This window comes from Delphinapterus leucas, chromosome 15, assembly GCF_059928025.1.
Source record: "Delphinapterus leucas isolate spDelLeu-1000000601 "Yukka" chromosome 15, BTC_Dleu_Yukka2, whole genome shotgun sequence".
Taxonomy (NCBI): Eukaryota; Metazoa; Chordata; class Mammalia; order Artiodactyla; family Monodontidae; genus Delphinapterus; species Delphinapterus leucas.
Genome location: NC_143143.1, coordinates 601,720 through 619,344, shown reverse-complemented (window position 1 = coordinate 619,344; position 17,625 = coordinate 601,720). Strand labels below are relative to the sequence as shown.

Here is a 17,625-nt window from a genome sequence, read left to right as displayed (position 1 = left end):
CCGCCGCTCCCGACACAGTCCTGAGAGGGTCTACAAAGCGGGCCTTGCTCACCAGGATTGCTTGGGTCAGAGGGTGGGGAGACGAGCCCGCCCCAGTGGTGGGGGTTCTGTGTGGGGTTTGGGTGGTCCTGTGTCTACATGGAGTAGGCTCCACGTCAGGCGGGAGTGCTGCCAAGCCCCTCGGTGCTTTGTGTGCTCCTACACAGTTTTGCAGACATCTCAGTGGGTACGTAGCTACGGTAGCGCGGTGACCGTCATTTACTAACCACCGCCTCTGTGGACGCTTGCTTCTGAATCTTTGCCGTTATGGGTGCTTTTGGGTCCTGAGTGTGAACCTGTGCAGTCAGCGTCGCCCCAGTGGTTCTGTGCGTCCTCGGCTGGCCGGGACGGGGCACGGCCTCTGCCAGGCTCTCTTGTGAGCACTTGTCACCACGCTGCCCTGTGGTCCCATCTGACTCGGATGCTGACCTCTTGGGAACTGTCTTGGGCTGCGTCTTCTGAAGGGCCTCAGCACGCTGACTTGTAACCCTGAAGGCGCATGAGACGTGGTGACTGCCCCCACACCCTTCGTGTCAGCCTGCTGGTGGGAGGGGGCGGGCGGGCCACATGGCTCTCTAGCCCTTTCCACTCGGCCAGTCGCTGCCTGCCTCGTGCCCGCCGGCAGGACTCGGCCTTTTAGGGCCTTCCTGGCTGTGTACATGTCCGCTCCAGTCCCCTGTGCTACGCAGACCGGGGGCCGAGAGGCCAGGTGCGGCAGCGTGGTTGACGGTATGCACGCGGACCCCGGGTCTCTCACGGGTCCTGCTTGGGTTGGTGGCCCTGGGTCACAAGGTGGCGACTTCCTGCTTCTTCTCCCTCCTCCCTCCTTCCCTCTGAGTGTCTGCATAGACTTTTTTTTTTTTTTTTTTTTTTTTTTGCCGTACGCGGGCCTCTCACTGTGGTGGCCTCTCCTGTTGCGGAGCACAGGCTCCGGACACGCAGGCTCAGCGGCCATGGCTCACGTGCCTAGCCAGCCGCTCCGCGGCATGTGGGATCTTACCGGACCAGGGCACGAACCCGTGTCCCCTGCATCGGCGGGCGGACTCTCAACCACTGCGCCACTGGGGAAGCCCTGCATAGACTTTTAATTCCACGCTCGCTGTTGTTTTTACGCTCAGATAGTCCCAAGCGAGGCTGAGGGGAGAGCTCCCGGTCCTGTTGACACGACCCATTCGTCTTCTAGCTCTTTCTTGCTTTCTGGTGAAGAGAGATGCCCGAGGCCAAATCTCTAAGGAACCCTGACCCTTTGTGTGACCCTCTGTAGATTTGGAAACTTCTGTGTGCACAGGTGACGGGCAGTCCCCGCGGGTCTGGCAGCTGGCCAGCGTAAGCAGGCCCCTTCCCGTTGCACCAGTCGCTGTTGCCTCTTTCTTGATAAAAAGTTTTTCTACAAAAGCTCCAGCACTTCTTACAAGTCCATGTCATCTGACTGCTTTGCTCGCTCTTTACCTTCCTGCCGTGCCTAGGCCCCTGCGTGCAGTGCTCTGCCTTAGTGACCCGACTGCTGGAGGTCAGATATTCGGCATGAAGTCCAGTGTCGGGCTGCCCCCGTGAAAGCCGGGCCCCATGGGCTCAGTGCCGCCGGGTGTGCGTGTGCGTGCGCACGCGGAGTGGCACCCCATGGGCTGAGCTCACCTGCACTGCTGTGAGGGCGTGTCTTGTAAAAGCAGGATTTGCTGTGAGTCCTGAGAGACCCGAGGCTCCTGGGCCAGAGCATCTGCACAGCCCGACTTCTGAAGGAAACTCTGGGAAACTCCGGGACGCGGGATGGGGCCTCCTCGTCTGGGGTCAGCGCTTCACGCTGTTAGGAGCTGCCGGGGGCCAGTCCCGCAGGCCCGCCTGCGTGGAGAGTGAAGGGCCGCGGCGGCCACTGGAGGGCGCCCCGCGAACACGCCTGCTTGGAGGCTGGCAGTCGGTCACCCAGCCGCCTGTTATCCTGCTTAGAACCTAAAAGTGCAGTCCATCGGCGACCTGCCTCGTGGGCTCACGTGGTGGTGAGGGCGGGAGGTTTTGCAGTGGCCCTGCCCCCTCTCCCCATGGAACAGCTGAGAAACCCACAGGCGTGAAGGAAGCGCTGGGCTCTCAGTGTCCAGGGCGAGGAGTGTTGACAGATGGCACAGCTGTGTAAGCAGCCCTCCGAGGAGCCCTGGCCTCGCGGGAGCCCTAAGCGAGGCCAGTAGGTGTCTGTCCCCTTTGGAGGGTTGTGTGCGTGACGTGCAGAGCGGGAGTGAGATGCTCTGTCACCGTCTGTACTGTGGCTTTGGCCCCGCAGTGACGCAGGCATGTGGGATCCGACCTACATTGGCCCCGTGGACGCACCATGGGCCCTTGGACGGCTCGGCAGCTGATCCACGTAGGACTTACGGGCCCCCACGGCTGCGGGCGTCCAGACCCACGTGGTGCAGGGTCAGCTGTGAAGAGGACAGGAGCCACGGAGTAACTGAAGAGGCTGGGGTTTAAGTCATGACGGGAAAAACCTGTTTCTGTGATACTTTCTGCTGTTTGCCGACATGTCACACACCCCTGGAAATACACACATAAGAATTCAGAAATTGGCTAATAACGATCAAATAATTTAGTCTTCAAGCCTGTGAGTCTTCTTCAGCAGTTTCCTCTTTCTCAGGCACATATGCAGCAATTCAGACCATCTGGGTGGATGTAACAGGTTCGAAATGACAAAGCCCCCAAATTTCCCAGCTGACTTTAAATTCAGTAACTTGATGTGTAGTTTAACTTCTTAATGACTTATTCCTGGTTTATCCTTTGTCAAGTGCCTTTTTTTAAAAAAAAATTTATTTTTGGCTGCGTTGGGTCTTCGTTGCTGTGCGCGGGCTTCTCATTGCAGCGGCTTCTCGTTGCAGAGCACGTGCTCTAGGCACGCGGGCTTCAGTAGTTGAGGGCATGCAGCCTCAGTAGTTGTGGCACGTGGGCTCAGTAGTTGTGGCTCACAGGCTCAGTAGCTGTGGCGCATGGGCTTAGTTGCTCCGCGGCATGTGGGATCTTCCCGGACCAGGTCTCAAACCCGTGTACCCTGCATTGGCAGGCGGATTCTTAACCACTGCGCCACCAGGGAAGCCCCTCAAGTGCTTTGTATAATGGAACAAATGTTTGATATCTTGATGTATCTGCTACAATTAGCAAAAGATCCAGTTTCCTACACTAAATTTTATAACCTTCATGAAATAAATTCAAGGTTAAACTCACCTTTGGGATCTTAAATAATGAAGCATGGCAAGGTAGGTAACCTTTTGTCTACTGACAAAAATAAGATCGTTAACTTTAAAATCATAGTCAAGAAGTGTCAGTAGCAGAATTAACGACCTTAGAACATAAACTGGAAAACTTCTGGTATCTTGCAAATGCATTTGAAGAATATAGGACTGGTAAGTTAAGAAAACAGGATTGAGGGGACTTCCCTGGTGGTCCAGTGGTTAGGATTCTGCTTCCACTGCAGGGGGCATGGGTTCAATCCCTGGTCAGGGCACTAAGATCCCACATGCCGTGCGGCCAAAATAAATAAATTAAAACAGAGAGATTAAAAAAAAAGGATTGCGTGTACCATTCACCTTGGCTTTTTCCAAGTAGTTCCTCCTTCTCTTCTAAGTGGCTCGAGTCTACGGCTACACCACCCCGAGCCCCAAAATCAGAACGGCTCAAAAATTCACTGCAGTGTTTGGCAACGTGGCAGGAGTACTGGGAATCAAACCAAACATACTGGGACAGCAGGAAGTGACCGAGGTGAATTCAGCATGAGATCGTCAAGCAAATGTCTACAGAAAGTAGTTCTGTGTTGTGGCACCAGCGGCCGAGGCAAAGGTGGGCTTGTGCCCTGAGGCGCGGGGGCCCTGGGGGGGGGTCTGAGATGCAGCAGAGGGGCCTGCAGCTGAGACCCCACTATGTCCCTCTGTCACCAGTAGAGGTGGACGCCGGGACGGGGGAGGGACAGAAACGCGTGGCTGCTGCTGTCTGACACCTCCCTACCCAGGAGGCCCCCAGAGACTAGACAGCTTGCGACCAAAGCCACTGAGAAATTGATTAGAAATAAAGTGATTTCAGGCCCCCTGTCCTGTTTGGGGAAGACCAGCTGGGCTGAGCGGTGCAGGACTGTAGGCAGAGATCTGGGCGCTGGGGGTTTACCTTTTCCCAGGAGCCGTGGGAGCAAAGAGCAGAAAGGGAAGCGGGGGGGGGGGGGGGGTGGCTTTTATTCTCAGCTCCCACGGGGCTGCCGTACCTGCCGGGACCCTGTGGGGCGCCCTCAGCACAGCCCACTGCTGGGGCAGCTGCTGGAGGAGCCGAGGGGATGGGGAATTTGAAGACAAATCCCACCACAGCCCGGGGCCCTGGAGGCGGCTGTGCTCTTGTCATCGACCGACCGGAGCTGCCCAGACACCTCTTCAGTCCCTCCCTCCCCATCCCCGAGGTTTACAGTCCAGAACCATCCCCAGGGCCACATCGGGCAGGGCGGGGACCATCCCTGGCATCCAGTGTGTGTCTGTGCTTTTCTGCACAGGCTCTTCAGCCTGGAGGGGAAACAGTCTGCACGTAGAAAAGCACTGCAGCTCACTCAGGGCTCAATTTCCCAAGAGACTGGGACCAAATGGGGCGATTTCCCCGGTAGATGCCACAGAAAAGAGCCAGCCTCCTCCTCAGGGCAGCTGGGTGGTCAGAGGTGAACATGCGTGTATTTATGTGGCAGAAGCCCAGGGACTGGGGCAGCGCCCACCATCACATTCATCTTTCCTCAGAAAGGTACCCTCGTACCTTTGCTGCAAACTTGAAAAACGAATCTTTGTTTCTAGGGAGTTTGGGGGTTTCAGAACTGAGGGTCAGAGGGTTGTGGGGCAGTAATTTCTTCGTGAAGACTTGGGGTGGGGGAAGGGAGGCTCCTCTGCGCCCCGCCCCGTCGGTCAGGTCGTCTGGTCTGTACCGTCCTGTCTGTCTGTCCCAGGAGCAGGCAGCACCCTTGTGGCCCCGGTGACGCACGCCTGTCCAAATCCCTCTTTCCCGTTGGCAGTCCCATCGGCTTTCGGGTTAGGTTAGAAATCCTAACAGCACTTTTCTTCCTTCAGTTTATTTACTTTTGTGCACTTTGGGGACTTGTTTAGGACAGACCCACGCTGGCCCGGCGACAGCGGACGTGACCCGGGGGCACACCTGGGGTCAGGAGAGGCCCCGTCCGGACTCTTTGCCCACCACGTCCACGTGGACGCAAGTCGCCAGCAGCCCCGGCCCCGCGAGCCCACCACCCACCCATCCCCCAAGTGCGCTTCCGTGTGTTTCCTTCATTTTAATACCTTCTGACTTTCCTACCAAACGTCTCTTCATAAACAACAAAACAAGAGGGAGGGGGGATGGAGTATTTTAACAATACAAAGTATAAATAGTGGCGTTAGATTTTCGTCACTCATTTGAAAGCCAGACATGAGGCTGAGGGAAACAGGCTGCTGCAGGCGTGGACCTCAAAGGTGCCCGTAGGAGACAAGCACACACTCTGCGGGCGGCCAGGTACCCCGATGGCACAGCTCATCCTCACACCTGGCACCTGCTGCTCGGACATCACGGCCTTGGCCTGAGGGTGGCTTCTTGTGGGAGGACGCGGGAAGCTCCCAGGGGACTCGCCTGGTTCTGCCTGGTCTCCTGGGGAGAGGGAGGGAGGGAGCGGGTGATGCAGGGCCAGCAAGTCTCCTGGATGCCAGACGGGGGGTGGGGAGGGAGCAAGCTGCGGGCGCGGGGGACCTGGTCACTGCGGGCTGTGCCTTCTGCCACACGCCGTCTGCCCCTCGGTTGGCCGAGGCCCGTGGAGCAGCGTCTACGCCATCGCCGGCTGTGTCCCCGCTTCGTCCAAGGAGCAGCTCTGGTGCCCACGTTGCAGCTTCTTCCTCAGCCGCCGGAGTTTGCCGGGGAAGTTTCTGTCCATGTGGCGGTAAAGAAGCGGCACCACAGCGCTGCTGGCGAAGGCCAGGAACCTGGACAGGTCCTTGGCGAGGAGCAGCGCCCCCAGGTGGTGCCCGTCCGCTGGCCTCCCCCGCGCAGCCAGGACCGTGCGCCCCAGGAGCGTCAGGTAGTGGGGCGTCCAGAGCCCGAACTGCGCACACACGGTGGCCACCAGCAGCCTGTGCGCCGAGGGGTCCGGCTGGCCCGCATCCCGGTCGAGTGGCGTGTCCTCCTTCCGGATCCGTGTGAGGAGCACGAGCGCGTACAGCACGGCCAGGACGGGCACCAGGTACCCGCTGAGCAGCATGATGGCGTCGGCCGCCTCCGTGTGCCGCACCTGGGAGCACTCGGCCAGCCTGGCAGCCACGTGGCTGCAGATGTAGAAGAGCAGGGAGGAGAAGCCGGTGAGCAGGGCACCGCCCCACACGAAGCCGCACACGTGCCTGGTGTTGTAGACGCTCGACATGTAGGTGCGCGGCAGCGCCCGCTCGATGTAGCAGTCGAGGGCCAGCAGCGCCGTGGAGTACAGGGTCACCAGCGCCGCCACGTTGAACAGCACCAGCAGCGTGACGTGGACCTCGCTGCCCGCGTCCCACACAGCCCAGCTGGCAGCGCCGGGGCCCAGCAGGTGCGCAGGCGCCAGGGCGCCGAGGACCAGGCCAGCCGCGGCCATGTTGGCGAAGTAGACGTCGGGCATGGTCATACCGCCCGGGTCGTGCAGGTTGACCAGCAGCAGCAGGGCGTTGTAGCCGAGGCCGAGGGGGACGCCGACAAGCAGGTAGAGCAGCGAGAGGGCGGACAGGGCCCGCTGGACATGCTGGCAGGGGAGCTGGTCCTCTCCGCCCGTGCCGTTGAGTGGGCAGCTCCACATGGCGGGCTGTGGGGAGAGCAGCGCGTGAGTCCTGCCTTCGACCGGACCTGGGCCCCTCCCTGCCCCCTGAACCAGCTGGGACGGCCGGAAACTGCCGCATGCGTGTTTTCTGTGGTCGCAAGGTGGCGTGGCTGGAAGCTGTGAGGACCCTACCGGCCGCGGGAGCCTCCCTGGCCCCGTTTGCCAGGGAAACGTACAGCTCTTGGAGCCATAACGTGCCTGCTGTCACCTTTTGGTGATGGGTGGTGACTGGGTGGGCCACGGTGACAAAAGCCTGTAGAGGAGGGGGTGGACCCGAGGCCTGGCCTCCCGCGGCCCCGTCAGCCCCCTCCGTGGGAGCTGCAGCCCTGCTGGCGCATCCCTGGTTTCCCATATCAGTCGCGGAATCCTGCGATCACCCTGCTCCACCCTCCCCGCCGTCCTGCGTCTGGGCCGAGGCGTGCTGGGTCGGGGTGACGCAGGTCCCGAGCTGCTGCCCTCCTGCCGGCTCCGTCACGTCTGGAAGGGGCACGGCCGCTGCAGGGACACGGGTCCTCCCTCCAGAGCCCTGGGGTCAGGGGAGCCGGCGGGAGCTCCAGGCAGGTGACACGCCCTCGTGGGGTCCTCGGAGCCCTCTGCGTCCTCTTCTTGCCGACTCAGTGCTGGCTTCCTCTCTCCCACCTCCGTCCCAAATGCCTACAGGCTCCTGCCTGCTGAGCCACGGCCTGGAAAGTGGCTGGGGGCCGGGGAGCCGGTCCACCAGAGCGGCCTGTGCGTGCTGTGACCAGCCTGCGGCCTGGTCCCCCTCCACTCCGGCCTCACACGGCTCACAGGGCATCCAGCGGCCCCCGGGCCTCAGTCCCTACCCTCCTGCCGTCCACGCACTCTCACTCTGCCGCCACGCCTGCCCTGCCTCACTCCGGGCGCCACGTCTCCTGGTGCCTGGGCCACACCTCTGCACGCGTGGGCGTCCATCTGCGGGTTCTCGTGACGCCCCTCCTCCCGGGGCGGGTGCAACGGCTCTTCCCTCTCTGTTTCCAGCCAGTTTGAGGCGCGAGGGTTGTGTCTGGAAGGACCAGCGTGTGGGATGGGCAGCCCTGCCCTCTGGCTCCCCCCATGGCCCCACGGCGGGTCCACTGGCGCCCCCGTCCCTCCTGGGGGTCCCCATCCATGTGGAGGGCGGGCTCAGCCAGGGGAAGTCAACTGAGCAGAGGTTCTTGGAAACCGAGGACAGAAGGGGGGCCCTGTGGGCTCGTGGGCCACGGCCAAGGAGGGCAGGGGGAGCGCTGTCGGAGGAGGGGCAGAGCTGCTGCCAGGGGCCCTGCCCTGGCTGAAAAATGGCTCCGTTCTTGGGAGGTGGTCACGCGGAGTCAACCTACTGAGAATTTCCTTCACACACTCATGTGCTTGTACAGCCGGCTCACTCAGCCCGAGAGGGGCTGTGAGTATCTCAGGAGTCAGTGCCGGGTTTTAGATTAAGAACCTGCCCGAGTTTGTGTTCCGGCAGTTCATAAACACAGAACTTAGAAACCCTGCCCCATGAGCTACAAGCAGCTCTGTGTGCGTCCTCTTAGTTATGAACTATGAGGACACTTCTGATTTCAGGTGCAGATAGCGAGCTAAAAGTACCAGTTTGCACTTGCTTTGTGTCCATCTTTGCTTCTTGTCCCTACGTTCTTCCTGGAGGCCCCTGGTCTCCAGGTGTCATTCAGAGGGCCCAGGGCAGGGACACCTGCTGGGGGGGCCGCCTCATGCACAGAGGAAGGTGCCTGGCGTTTTCTGAAGTGGGGAGGCCCATCCTCACCTGCGTGGGCACGCAGGGTGAGAAGGGAAGGAAGCAGACGGGTGACACCGCTGGCACCGAGGGGACGTGTCACCGGGACACTTGCAGGCCGGGGGTGGGGGGCCACCTGGCTCAAGACTGCGCGGGCGGTGCCTGTGGGCTTGCAGGGGAGCTGGGGGATCTCATTTGGGGACGCTTGGCAGGTGGCACTGTGACACCCCCAGACCTGCCGAGCGGCAGTGAGCCTGGGGGGAGAGCAGCGGTCGTGTCGGGAAGTGACTGCCCGCCCCGGCGGCAGGGCAGCCGGTCAGGCCCGCTCGAAGCCCAGCCGGGTATCCCGAGGACGGTGGTGGGGGCGGCCGTCCTGCCCTGTCCAGGTCCCGGTGCTACTCCTGCAGGGTGCCCTGCCCTGCTGGCCACAGACTGGCCCTGCCTCCCCCCCTCGCTGCCTGCAGTCCCCCCACTTCCCTTTGTGCTCTGGTTTTGCAAGTGCTGGAATCTGGGAACAAGACCCTCCTCCCCACCCCCACACCCCCAGACCCTGTGAGGAGGGGGCCTGAGAACAATGGCTTGGCTCACCCCCTCCACACGGCTGGGCTGGGCTGGGCTGGGCTGTCTTTCCAGTTACCAGCTCTGTTCACTTCCTTCCCGAGAAAGAGGAACTGGAGAAAGAGGAACTGGAACGGCTGCCAGTGCAGAGACCAAAATTCCAGGAAGGGCCCTCTCTGCGGTCCTGCCCCTCCCAGAGGCAGGAGAGAAGAGGCCAGGTAGGCCCTGAGCAGCTGGGCTCCTTCTCCCCGGTGCCTCGGTGGGCTGTCCCTGGTGGTGCCGAATGTGGAGCGTTTGGCGCTTTTCATTCTGAAAGCTGCCACATTCTCCCCAAGTGGCAGGATTAATAATCCAACTTCTGATGGCCCCGTCACCTGCTGCAGCCCTCTCAGCTCCAGGGGTCAGCACGAGCAAGGACCCCAGTGGCCTCTTGTCCAGGCTGGCCTTAGGAACAGGCTGGTCCTGTTGCCCTGTCCTTGGGGCCTACCTGACACCTCCTGGTCAGAGCTGCCCACGCTGCTGCCCGCTGGGCCCCTCGAGGCTCCTGGGCCTGCCCTCTTCTGCGCCCTCACTCCCTCCCCCCTCCCCCTCCCCTCCCCCCCCCCCCCCCCGCCGGCTCTGCCCTGTCCTCCCGGCTCTGTCCCATCCTCCCAGCTCTGTCCTGTCCTCCCGGCTGTCCTGTCCTCCCGGCTCTGTCCTGTCCGGCTGCCCTCCCGCCTTGCCTCCTCCGGGCCTGCCTCCAGACTCGCTGGCCCGGGTGGCCGCCTTCCTCTCATGCTTTCGCTGTGTCTCCGCTCTCCAAATCTCCCCCATGCCTCCTCCGGCACCAGCACCCAGCTGCAGCGCCCACACCAGGTCTCGTCCACGGCCCCTTCGTCAGACGAGACACCAGGAGTGGCCCCGACCTCCTGTCCTCCCACAGGACTGCACCCAGGGGCCCTCCGTGGACTCCCACTCCCGCCAGCCCGGCTGGGTCCCGGTTCCATGCCCGAATCTCTCTTCTGCCTGGTTGGGATCCTGGCCTCCACCCAGGGACCCTGCGTGACTTCCCCTCCACTGGGCCTGGGGAACATACAGGTGTGTGCACGTCCACCGAGAGGCAACCCAGTTGCTCTCGGACCCCGGCCTGCGGTCGCCTCTCTTCTGCGGCAGGCGTGCCGAGCCAGGGCTGCAACCAGCCTCGGTCCACGGAGCAGGGCCGCGCCTGACGCGTGCAGGCGTGTTGCCTCGGGGATTGCAGCGATGCCAGCGGGAGGACCGCCGAGCCCTGATCGTCTGCTCGGCCGGCGTGTGGCCCTGGGCCGGGGGAGCGGGCTGGTCGGCCCCAGTGTCCTGGCCCGGCAGAGAAGTGGGAAGCAGCTCCGCAGGCTGGCACTGGCATGCGCCTCGGGCTGTCCGCGGTGGTCCAGTTACAGCTGTATCCTGTTCCTCCTATAAGGGGATTAATCACTGATCTAAAGGTGACTTGCACCCCCACCGTCTTGTTTCTGATTATGCTCCTGAAGCAGCAGCCTTGGCCCTGCCAGCACGGCGGCTTTCACCGCGTCCGTTCCCCTGCCTGGTCCTGGCGTGGCTGCTATGCAGCGGGCGTCTGGCCAGTCTTGTTCGAAGGGATGGAGAGGTCTTTAGCTTCGGGCCAGGGTGGTTCCAGGCTTGGGGCCAGCAGTGGAGAGGAGAGAGGAGGGTGGCCAGCCTGACAGCGCAGAGAGTTACCTCGCCCGCGGGAGGGCACCGCCGGCCTGAGACTCCAGGGTGGAGGTCGTCTCTGTGGGCCGGGGCGGGGGGCTCAGCTGGCTCAGAACGTTGCCCCTGGCGCTGAAGCACCTGCTCAGGGTCTTTCTCTGCAGGCTTGGCTGCATGCATGGCACGAGAGGGTAGCCTTGGGAGAGGCTGGAGCTCAAAAATCATGCTGCTTTCAGAGAATCTGAGAGGACCAGGAAGTCGGGCGGCGTTGGGCCCGATCAACGAGCTGGCCTGCGCGTGGCCTGCTGGGGCTGCTGCTTTGTGAGTGTGATGGGGACGCTCTCAGGCCTCTCTGCCCACCTGCTGCGTGCGCGGCTCCGGGGGCTGAGGGAAGCCTTCAAGGGAACCCAGCCGAGGTCACCACTGCCACAGCACAGAGGGTCCCCTCTCGGACCCCAGTGGCCTTGCCCTCTGGAGGGAACCAGGCTGAGGCCCCAAGGCCAGAGGTTCACAGTCAGACAAGCTGGCGTCCACCTGTGGTACCTGGGCAGCGGCACTGCCACTGACCTCAAGCTAGCCCATCGGAAGGGCATGGTGATAGGGTGGCCACCTCCAACGGGGCAGGCAGGGCGAGCCCTGCTCGGGGCTGCCGGACGTGGAAGTAGTGGTTTTGTCTCCACGGGAGGCCCAGGGCACGGAGTCGTTTCGGGGTTCTGTCCCACCGCACCCGTTTCTGAGGACTCAGCTGTCTCTAGAGCCCCCTCTCTTCCTTGACCCTCAACTGGAGTGACTGTCATTCATCACAGATGTTCCCGTGCACAGAAGTACTGATAGTTTTCTTCCAAGACCCTCTCTGGGTTCCAATAATTATCTTTCAAGAAGACGTTCTCCCAGACTCGCCAACTTCCAGCCCTGGGAAGGCTCAGCCACCCCGTGGTCACGCTGTGTGCCCCTTGGGTGGGAGCTCCCCCGGCTGTGCTGGGCGGGAGGCTCTTTGGCGGGGTCGTCGGCATGGCACTGAAGAGCTGTCTGCTCCAGGCTCGGGCGGGGGGGAGCGGAGACACCACGAGAGGAAAACCCATGGCCGCCGGGCTCAAAGGTGGATGCTGACATGAGCACAGAGTGTGCGGCGCTGGCCGAGCACCCCAGGGCAGCTCTCCTGCTGTCTTGGATTCCGGAGAAGATGGTCCCCGCTCTGCTCTGGGCCCTGAGCAGGCACTTCCAGGATGTCTGCCGCTCTCTCTGGCACCCAGGAGGCCCTGTCGGATGGCCCTGTGGCCTGGGTGGGTGCCGGGCCGTGCTGACTTGAGTCACATGTGGGCCGAGAGGGTCTTGCGGGACACGGGCTTAGTGTGGAGGCCCGCTCTAGGTGGGCATGGCTGGGCCTCAGGAAAAGTGAGCTGACAGACCACGCCTCTGCTCAGCGGCCCAGGAAGCCATGAAGCCCAGGAGGGGCCGCGGTGTCCAGGGCCGTGGGGGCAGCGCAGTGAGGCAGCAGCTCCCCCGCAATGATCGGTGACTGCGGGGCCCTGGCGGGGGACTGGCCACAGGCCTGGTCAATGGAGCAGAACAGCCGGGGCCAGCTGTGAAGCGGTGCCCACCTGGGGACCTCGGGGCCACAGGGTGCATGTCCAAGCCCTGCTGCACCAAGGGCCCTGCTTTTATACTTAGAGAAGGCAGCTCAGATGCGCCCCCTGGCCTGACTCAGTCCTCCCCTCGGGAGGGACCCACGCTGCCTGCTGAGAGCTCTTGCCCGAGGGCTGCGAGGGAACCAAGCAGTGGCCTGTGAACTGGGCCGAGGGGCCAAGACCGGGACTCCACATGGTTGACGACCGGGCTCCCTGGGCACCCTGCTCACAGCTGCCTGGCTTTGGTCCCTGGGTCAGGAGGTTGTCGCGAGGGTGGAGTACGTGCGGTCAGCGGATGAGCCTGGCCAGTCCCCGGCGTGTGCAGTGGGCTGCGGTTCCTCCTCCTCCTCCACGGTCCGTTACTGCAGAGGAAGCTGCCGCGTGAACTCTCACTCAGACTCTCTGCCAGCTGACACGTGGGGAGAGGACGCTGGCGGAGAGGACAGAGGGCTTGAGCGCGGGCACAGGCCAAGTGCGAGTTCTCACGGGGAGAGGCTGCAGGCCCCATCAGACCCCACAGCACAGCTGAGAGTCCCTGGGACCCCACTAGGGCCTCGGTAACAACACAGGCAGCTGAGCTGGGGTCCCAGCCCCGTGGGGCTGGTCTCCACCCCAATGGCACCCCTGCTTACAGATGCTCCGCCGTCCCTTCTTTCATTCTCTGCTGGCAAGGACTGCACGTCAGTTGGGCTAGCTGCTGGAAGTGTTTTGAGGCCAGATGTCAGCGTCTTTCTTCCATGATTTTTTTTTTTTAAAAAAAGAACCCAGAACGGTATAAACCAACCCTTCAAAAGTGAATGTCCACAGGTAACTAAAAACCTTGCTCAAATTCAGGGCTACAGTGTACGGTGATCTCTGTGGAAATTGGAGGATGCCAGGAGCACGTCAGAGCAGCGACCTGGCAGGGGGCGGGGAGCGGGCGGCTGTGGTGGGCAGGGGGTCCTGAGTGAGCGGGTGCGCATGCATGAGTGTCAGCGTGTGCACGCGCACACAGCCCGCAGAACCAGCTAACTCCCGTCCGAGGTCGCTGAACTTGTCCCACTGCACCCGTCTGTTTCCACCTGCCGAGAGCTCCCTGAAGGGGGAGCATTCCTTGATCCGTGCCCTGCAGCCTGGCTGGCTGTGTCCGGGAAGAGGAGGCCTGAGATGGTGTTACAGGCTTTTCCCCAAAGTGCCTGGGCAGTGCGGCTCGGCCTGGCTTTAGTCCTGGAGACCCGCGTGCACCGTAATACCTGGACTTCAGCTGAATGCTCTGGAGCCCTCAAAATGCTTTGAAAATGACTCCTGAATGTTTATTTCCTTTTGTAACAGTGGCTAGAGGCTCTAGCTACAATTAACATGCAGCTGGTAGGAGCCAGACGCTCTGGAAAGCTGATGTTTTCATAGGTCTTCAATGTAGAGAGCTTACGCCTCTGATTCCTGTCACAGACGCTGCGCCTTCCTGGCTGTGATAAGAAACGGTCCATTATGTAGATGGAGTGTCCTGATTTTTGTAGCCTGTTGCTTTTTAAGGTTCTGAACCGAACAGTGGTGAGTGTGAACCAGGCAGCCTGCCTCAGGCATAAACCGAGCTGCCTCTGGCTCTCCGTGGGAGAGAACGGGCACGTCCGCCGCTCGGGAAGGGCTGCAGGAACGGGGACCAACGGCCCAGGACGCCCGCCCAGGGTCCCAGGCTCTTCACCCTGGGAGAATATGGGACACGTGTTCTCTTGTTTGTGGAGCTCTAGTTTCTTGCCTTTTTCTTGTCCACTGACTACCTTGGTTTGAGGCTAATGCTCCTTCCAGGTAATCTCAACCAGGGGAAAACAGAACCAGGAAGACTCGCTCAGAAATTCAATGGCCACACGGAGAACAGACCAGGCCTCCGCTCAGGCTCCGCAGCCCGGCACCCTGCTGGGCTCCCCCACCCCGCCCTGCCTCTCCCTGGTGTGCTCTTACCTGGGGGGTGCTCGGAGCCACAGATCTTATCGCTGCCCGTGGTTCTTTCCAAGGGAGGAACGCCCATTACACTTGGTGTAATAGCCTTCCTTGGTTCTCATTAAAACTGGGAAACTCCTAGGTGCGCTCCGCCCTCCCACCACGTGTGTGGGAGGAAGGGGACCCGAGGGGTCGCATGGGACAGGCGGCCCGTGTCACCCTGTCCCTCCACTATTCAAGGGGGGCTCTGTTGGCAGGTCTTGGGGGCCGAACTCGGCCCCTTGGCAGCATCATGTTTTAGCTTCTCAAATTAGAAAGTTCACTTTTACTCCCTAGACCGAGTCCCCTCTGCTCTTTGATGCCTGGCTGGTGTTCTGGGCTCCCGGGCCTGTGAGACCCCGTGGACAGTCGCAGCCTGGTGTGGCCCAGTCGTGCAAGAGGCTTTAGCCATAGAGCGCTGAGGAGCCGGCGGCGGCGAGCAGGGGGAGGTAGCTGGGCGTTCTGCTGAGGGAGGGAGCAGCCTGGGTGTGTCCTGTGCAGAGCACAGCAGCCCTCACCCCAGACAAGCCCTGGGGTGCAGCTGGGGCATGAAAGGCCGGCGGCAGGTTGTATTTTCAGGGTCCAGATGACATCCTAGGGCCTGGAGGATGGATGCAGCTTGCCCAAGGAGCACCCTCCCCTCCCCGCCCCGGAAAGCGGCCAGTCTCTCTTCCCACCAGCAATCATGCACGCATGCTTCCTGGCAGGGATCTTTGCAAGCATGTCACTTTTTCGTTATATAATAGGTATAAGCAGCTCTCCGTTCTAACCTAAAACCCCACACACCCACATCCAGCGGCTGTGCGTGCCTTTCTCCCGTCACCTGCCTGCCAGGGGCTTCTGAGTCCCAGGGACCCCAAGTCAGTGCAGAACTAATGCTGTGTTCGTCTCAGGGTGTTTCCCTACCCCCCCAGGGAGGCAGGACAGCAGTGGTCAAGGGCAGGGCCCCCCCCAGCTTCCTCTCCGTGACTCGGCACAGTACGCACTCACCAGATGAAGCTATGGTTTTTCAAAGCCTGTTATCTTAGAGAGGACTTCTTCATTTAGGAAGATACTAGAGGTTCCGGTGTGGGGAGCTGGACCCTGCAGCGGGTCATGGAGTGTGTGGCCGTCCCCTCAGCATAATTTCCAGTAGGGCCTCTTTTCCCTCTCGGTGGCGCCCTGGTGGGGAGCCAGTTGCGACGGTAGTGTTAGTGTCTGGTACCCCTTACGCGTGGGCAGCCTGGAGCATGGTCAGAGCCTTCGTGTTCACGCTCTCGCGTCTGCAGAGGCCTGGAAAGCAGGCTGCTCGCCCCCGGGTGACTGAAGGCCAGCCGGGCTAGATGCGCCAACAGCGGGGAGGAGGGGGCCGCTGGTCGCAGAGGCACGGAGCTGGTTGTCGGCAGGTGGCCTGGAGCTGCCAAGTGAGTGCACGTCCAGCGGTGGGGGAACAGTCTGTCAGGTCCAGACGCACCCTCTGTCTCCCCAAAGCCCGGACGGACTGCGACGCTGAGACCAGGGCCCCACTGAGACCATGAACCCGGCTACCGTGTTCATGTCATTAACTTGGTGTTGGGTTTCTGGTCCTGGGTAGATGGGCGCTCAGAGGCTGGGGCACTGCCTTCTTCTCAAGTTTTGAAGGAGCCTGATGCCCAGGGGTTTTTATCTTTTTATCAAGTGTCCTAGACCATTAACGACACTTGATATTTCCATTTAGACGTTGCTCCAGAAGTTCCTAAGATTTTGTAATCATAAAAGGGGACGAAAGTTACAACCACGGTGACCCAGGAGCAGGCGGTCGGTCCCCGGCAGGACATGTGAGGAGCCGGCGGTGTTGCTGAGCCTCCTACGCGGCCAGCAGCTCTCAGCTGCCCCGGACAGGTGAATGACCGCAGGGCAGCGGCCCCGGCCGGCTGGGCTCTGCACGGCTGGAGGGCAGCCACGGGCGGGGACAGCGCTCCCACCCGCCGGGGGACCGTGCCCGGGCGGGGCCGAGGGGACCCGAAAGTCAGAGCTCAGAGCGGAGCACCGGCCCCGGGCCGCTGCGTCCCGCGCTACTGCCGCGCGGGCCGAGACCCCGAGTGTGCCCATCCGCCCCCGCCCCGCGTTCGGCGCCCACTCACCGGCTCGCTGGGCCGTGGACCGCGCAGTCGCCGCGAGGGGGGCAGCTCGGGGCTCCGAGAGAGGCGGCGGGGCTGACGGCGCGCACGCCGCGCGGGCCTGTGTACACACGTGACCGCGCCGCTCCCGCCCCGCCCCGGGAGTCCGCCCCGCCCCCGGGGGCGCACCGGTGGCCGGCCGCGGTCCTGGGCGGGCCAGATTGCTGAGTCAGAACGCGCTCTAATCCGCAGGGGACAGACACCCCGCCCTCGGAGGTTGTAATCGGGGCCTGCCAGGCGCACCTGCTCCTGTTCCCCAAGTGTGGTTGCTGGCTCCAGGTTCACCCCCTACTTCCTGGCCTGAGGAATTTCTTTGTAAACAACTGGCCGCAGGAAAACCATTTAAAGAGACAGTGCACTGTTTGCAGCCTCATTAATTCCGTAGCTGCTGTTCTAATTGGGTGTTGGGAAAGTTACAGAACAAGGTCGTTTTCTCTGCTCTAAGGCTTGTGCTGTAATAGTGCTCCCGGCAACGCGATCGGGCTCCAGAGCTAAGAACATTTCTGAAAATCCACGTGTGCTGTGTGACCAGGGGTGGACGGAACAGGAATGATGGGAATAGTAACCAAGGCTGGCCCTGGGTGTCATGGTCCTGCCGGCTGGGCTCAGGGCTCCACCTTGGGCCATCCTGCTTGACAGGACAGCTTCCTGACCAAGGGATCGGAGAGGGAAGTTGGGGGTCAGCTGGGGGACCAGACTGCCTCTCGCTCTCTGTCAAGGTCATGTACAGACTCCTGGGGCCCCCACCCTCCCCTTGGCCCTGTTGTCATTACCGTAACTTGCTCGCCATGCCAACACCAGGTCTTTGTGGCAGCAAGCAGGCATCCAGCCGTGGGAAGGCTAGTCCCGTCAGCCGGCACTGACATCCAGCAGCGAGGGAGGATGGGCTGTGTGCCAGCTTCTGTTCTGGGCCCTCAGAGCAGCCTTTCAAGGTATATGCGCCATGTTTCATCAAGTCGGAGACTCCGTGCGCGCTGCACACGCCAAAACGTTATGGACCGCTACAAGAAAACAGTCGGACGCTGTCTGTTGTAAGAAGCGTGCTGCTCTTAGAGTCGCCAAAGT

General features: G+C 61.7%; 2 protein-coding genes across 6 annotated transcripts in view; one reads left to right on the top strand and one right to left on the bottom strand.

The window, feature by feature from the left end:
- The window catches only part of CHLSN (cholesin), a 98,883-nt gene that overhangs the window by 53,593 nt on the left and 27,665 nt on the right, over positions 1 to 17,625 (top strand). The gene's annotated exons all lie outside the window — the stretch shown is intronic.
- On the bottom strand, positions 5,383 to 14,292 carry GPR146 (G protein-coupled receptor 146). 2 transcript variants are annotated; one of them, XM_022563519.3, is made up of 2 exons: positions 10,231 to 14,292; positions 5,383 to 6,850 (listed from the first exon to the last, which is right to left on the bottom strand). In XM_022563519.3, the coding sequence occupies exons 1-2, from the start codon at positions 10,534 to 10,536 to the stop codon at positions 5,849 to 5,851; spliced, it is 1,308 nt and encodes a 435-aa protein (XP_022419227.1). In that variant the 5' UTR covers positions 10,537 to 14,292; the 3' UTR covers positions 5,383 to 5,848. The 2 variants fall into 2 exon arrangements, with proteins under 2 accessions (XP_022419227.1, XP_022419228.1); XM_022563520.3 differs by lacking the exon at positions 10,231 to 14,292 and adding an exon at positions 7,074 to 8,954.

Bases quoted from the DNA above. Each gene is read 5' to 3' on its own strand.
- GPR146 (XM_022563519.3), bottom strand. From the start codon at position 10,536: ATGCCAGTGCCAGCCTGCGGAGCTGCTTCCCACTTCTCTGCCGGGCCA. The intron at 6,851-10,230 runs GTATGTTCCCCA...CTCTCCCCACAG, and splicing joins CGGTGGACGTGCACACACCT to CCCGCCATGTGGAGCTGCCC.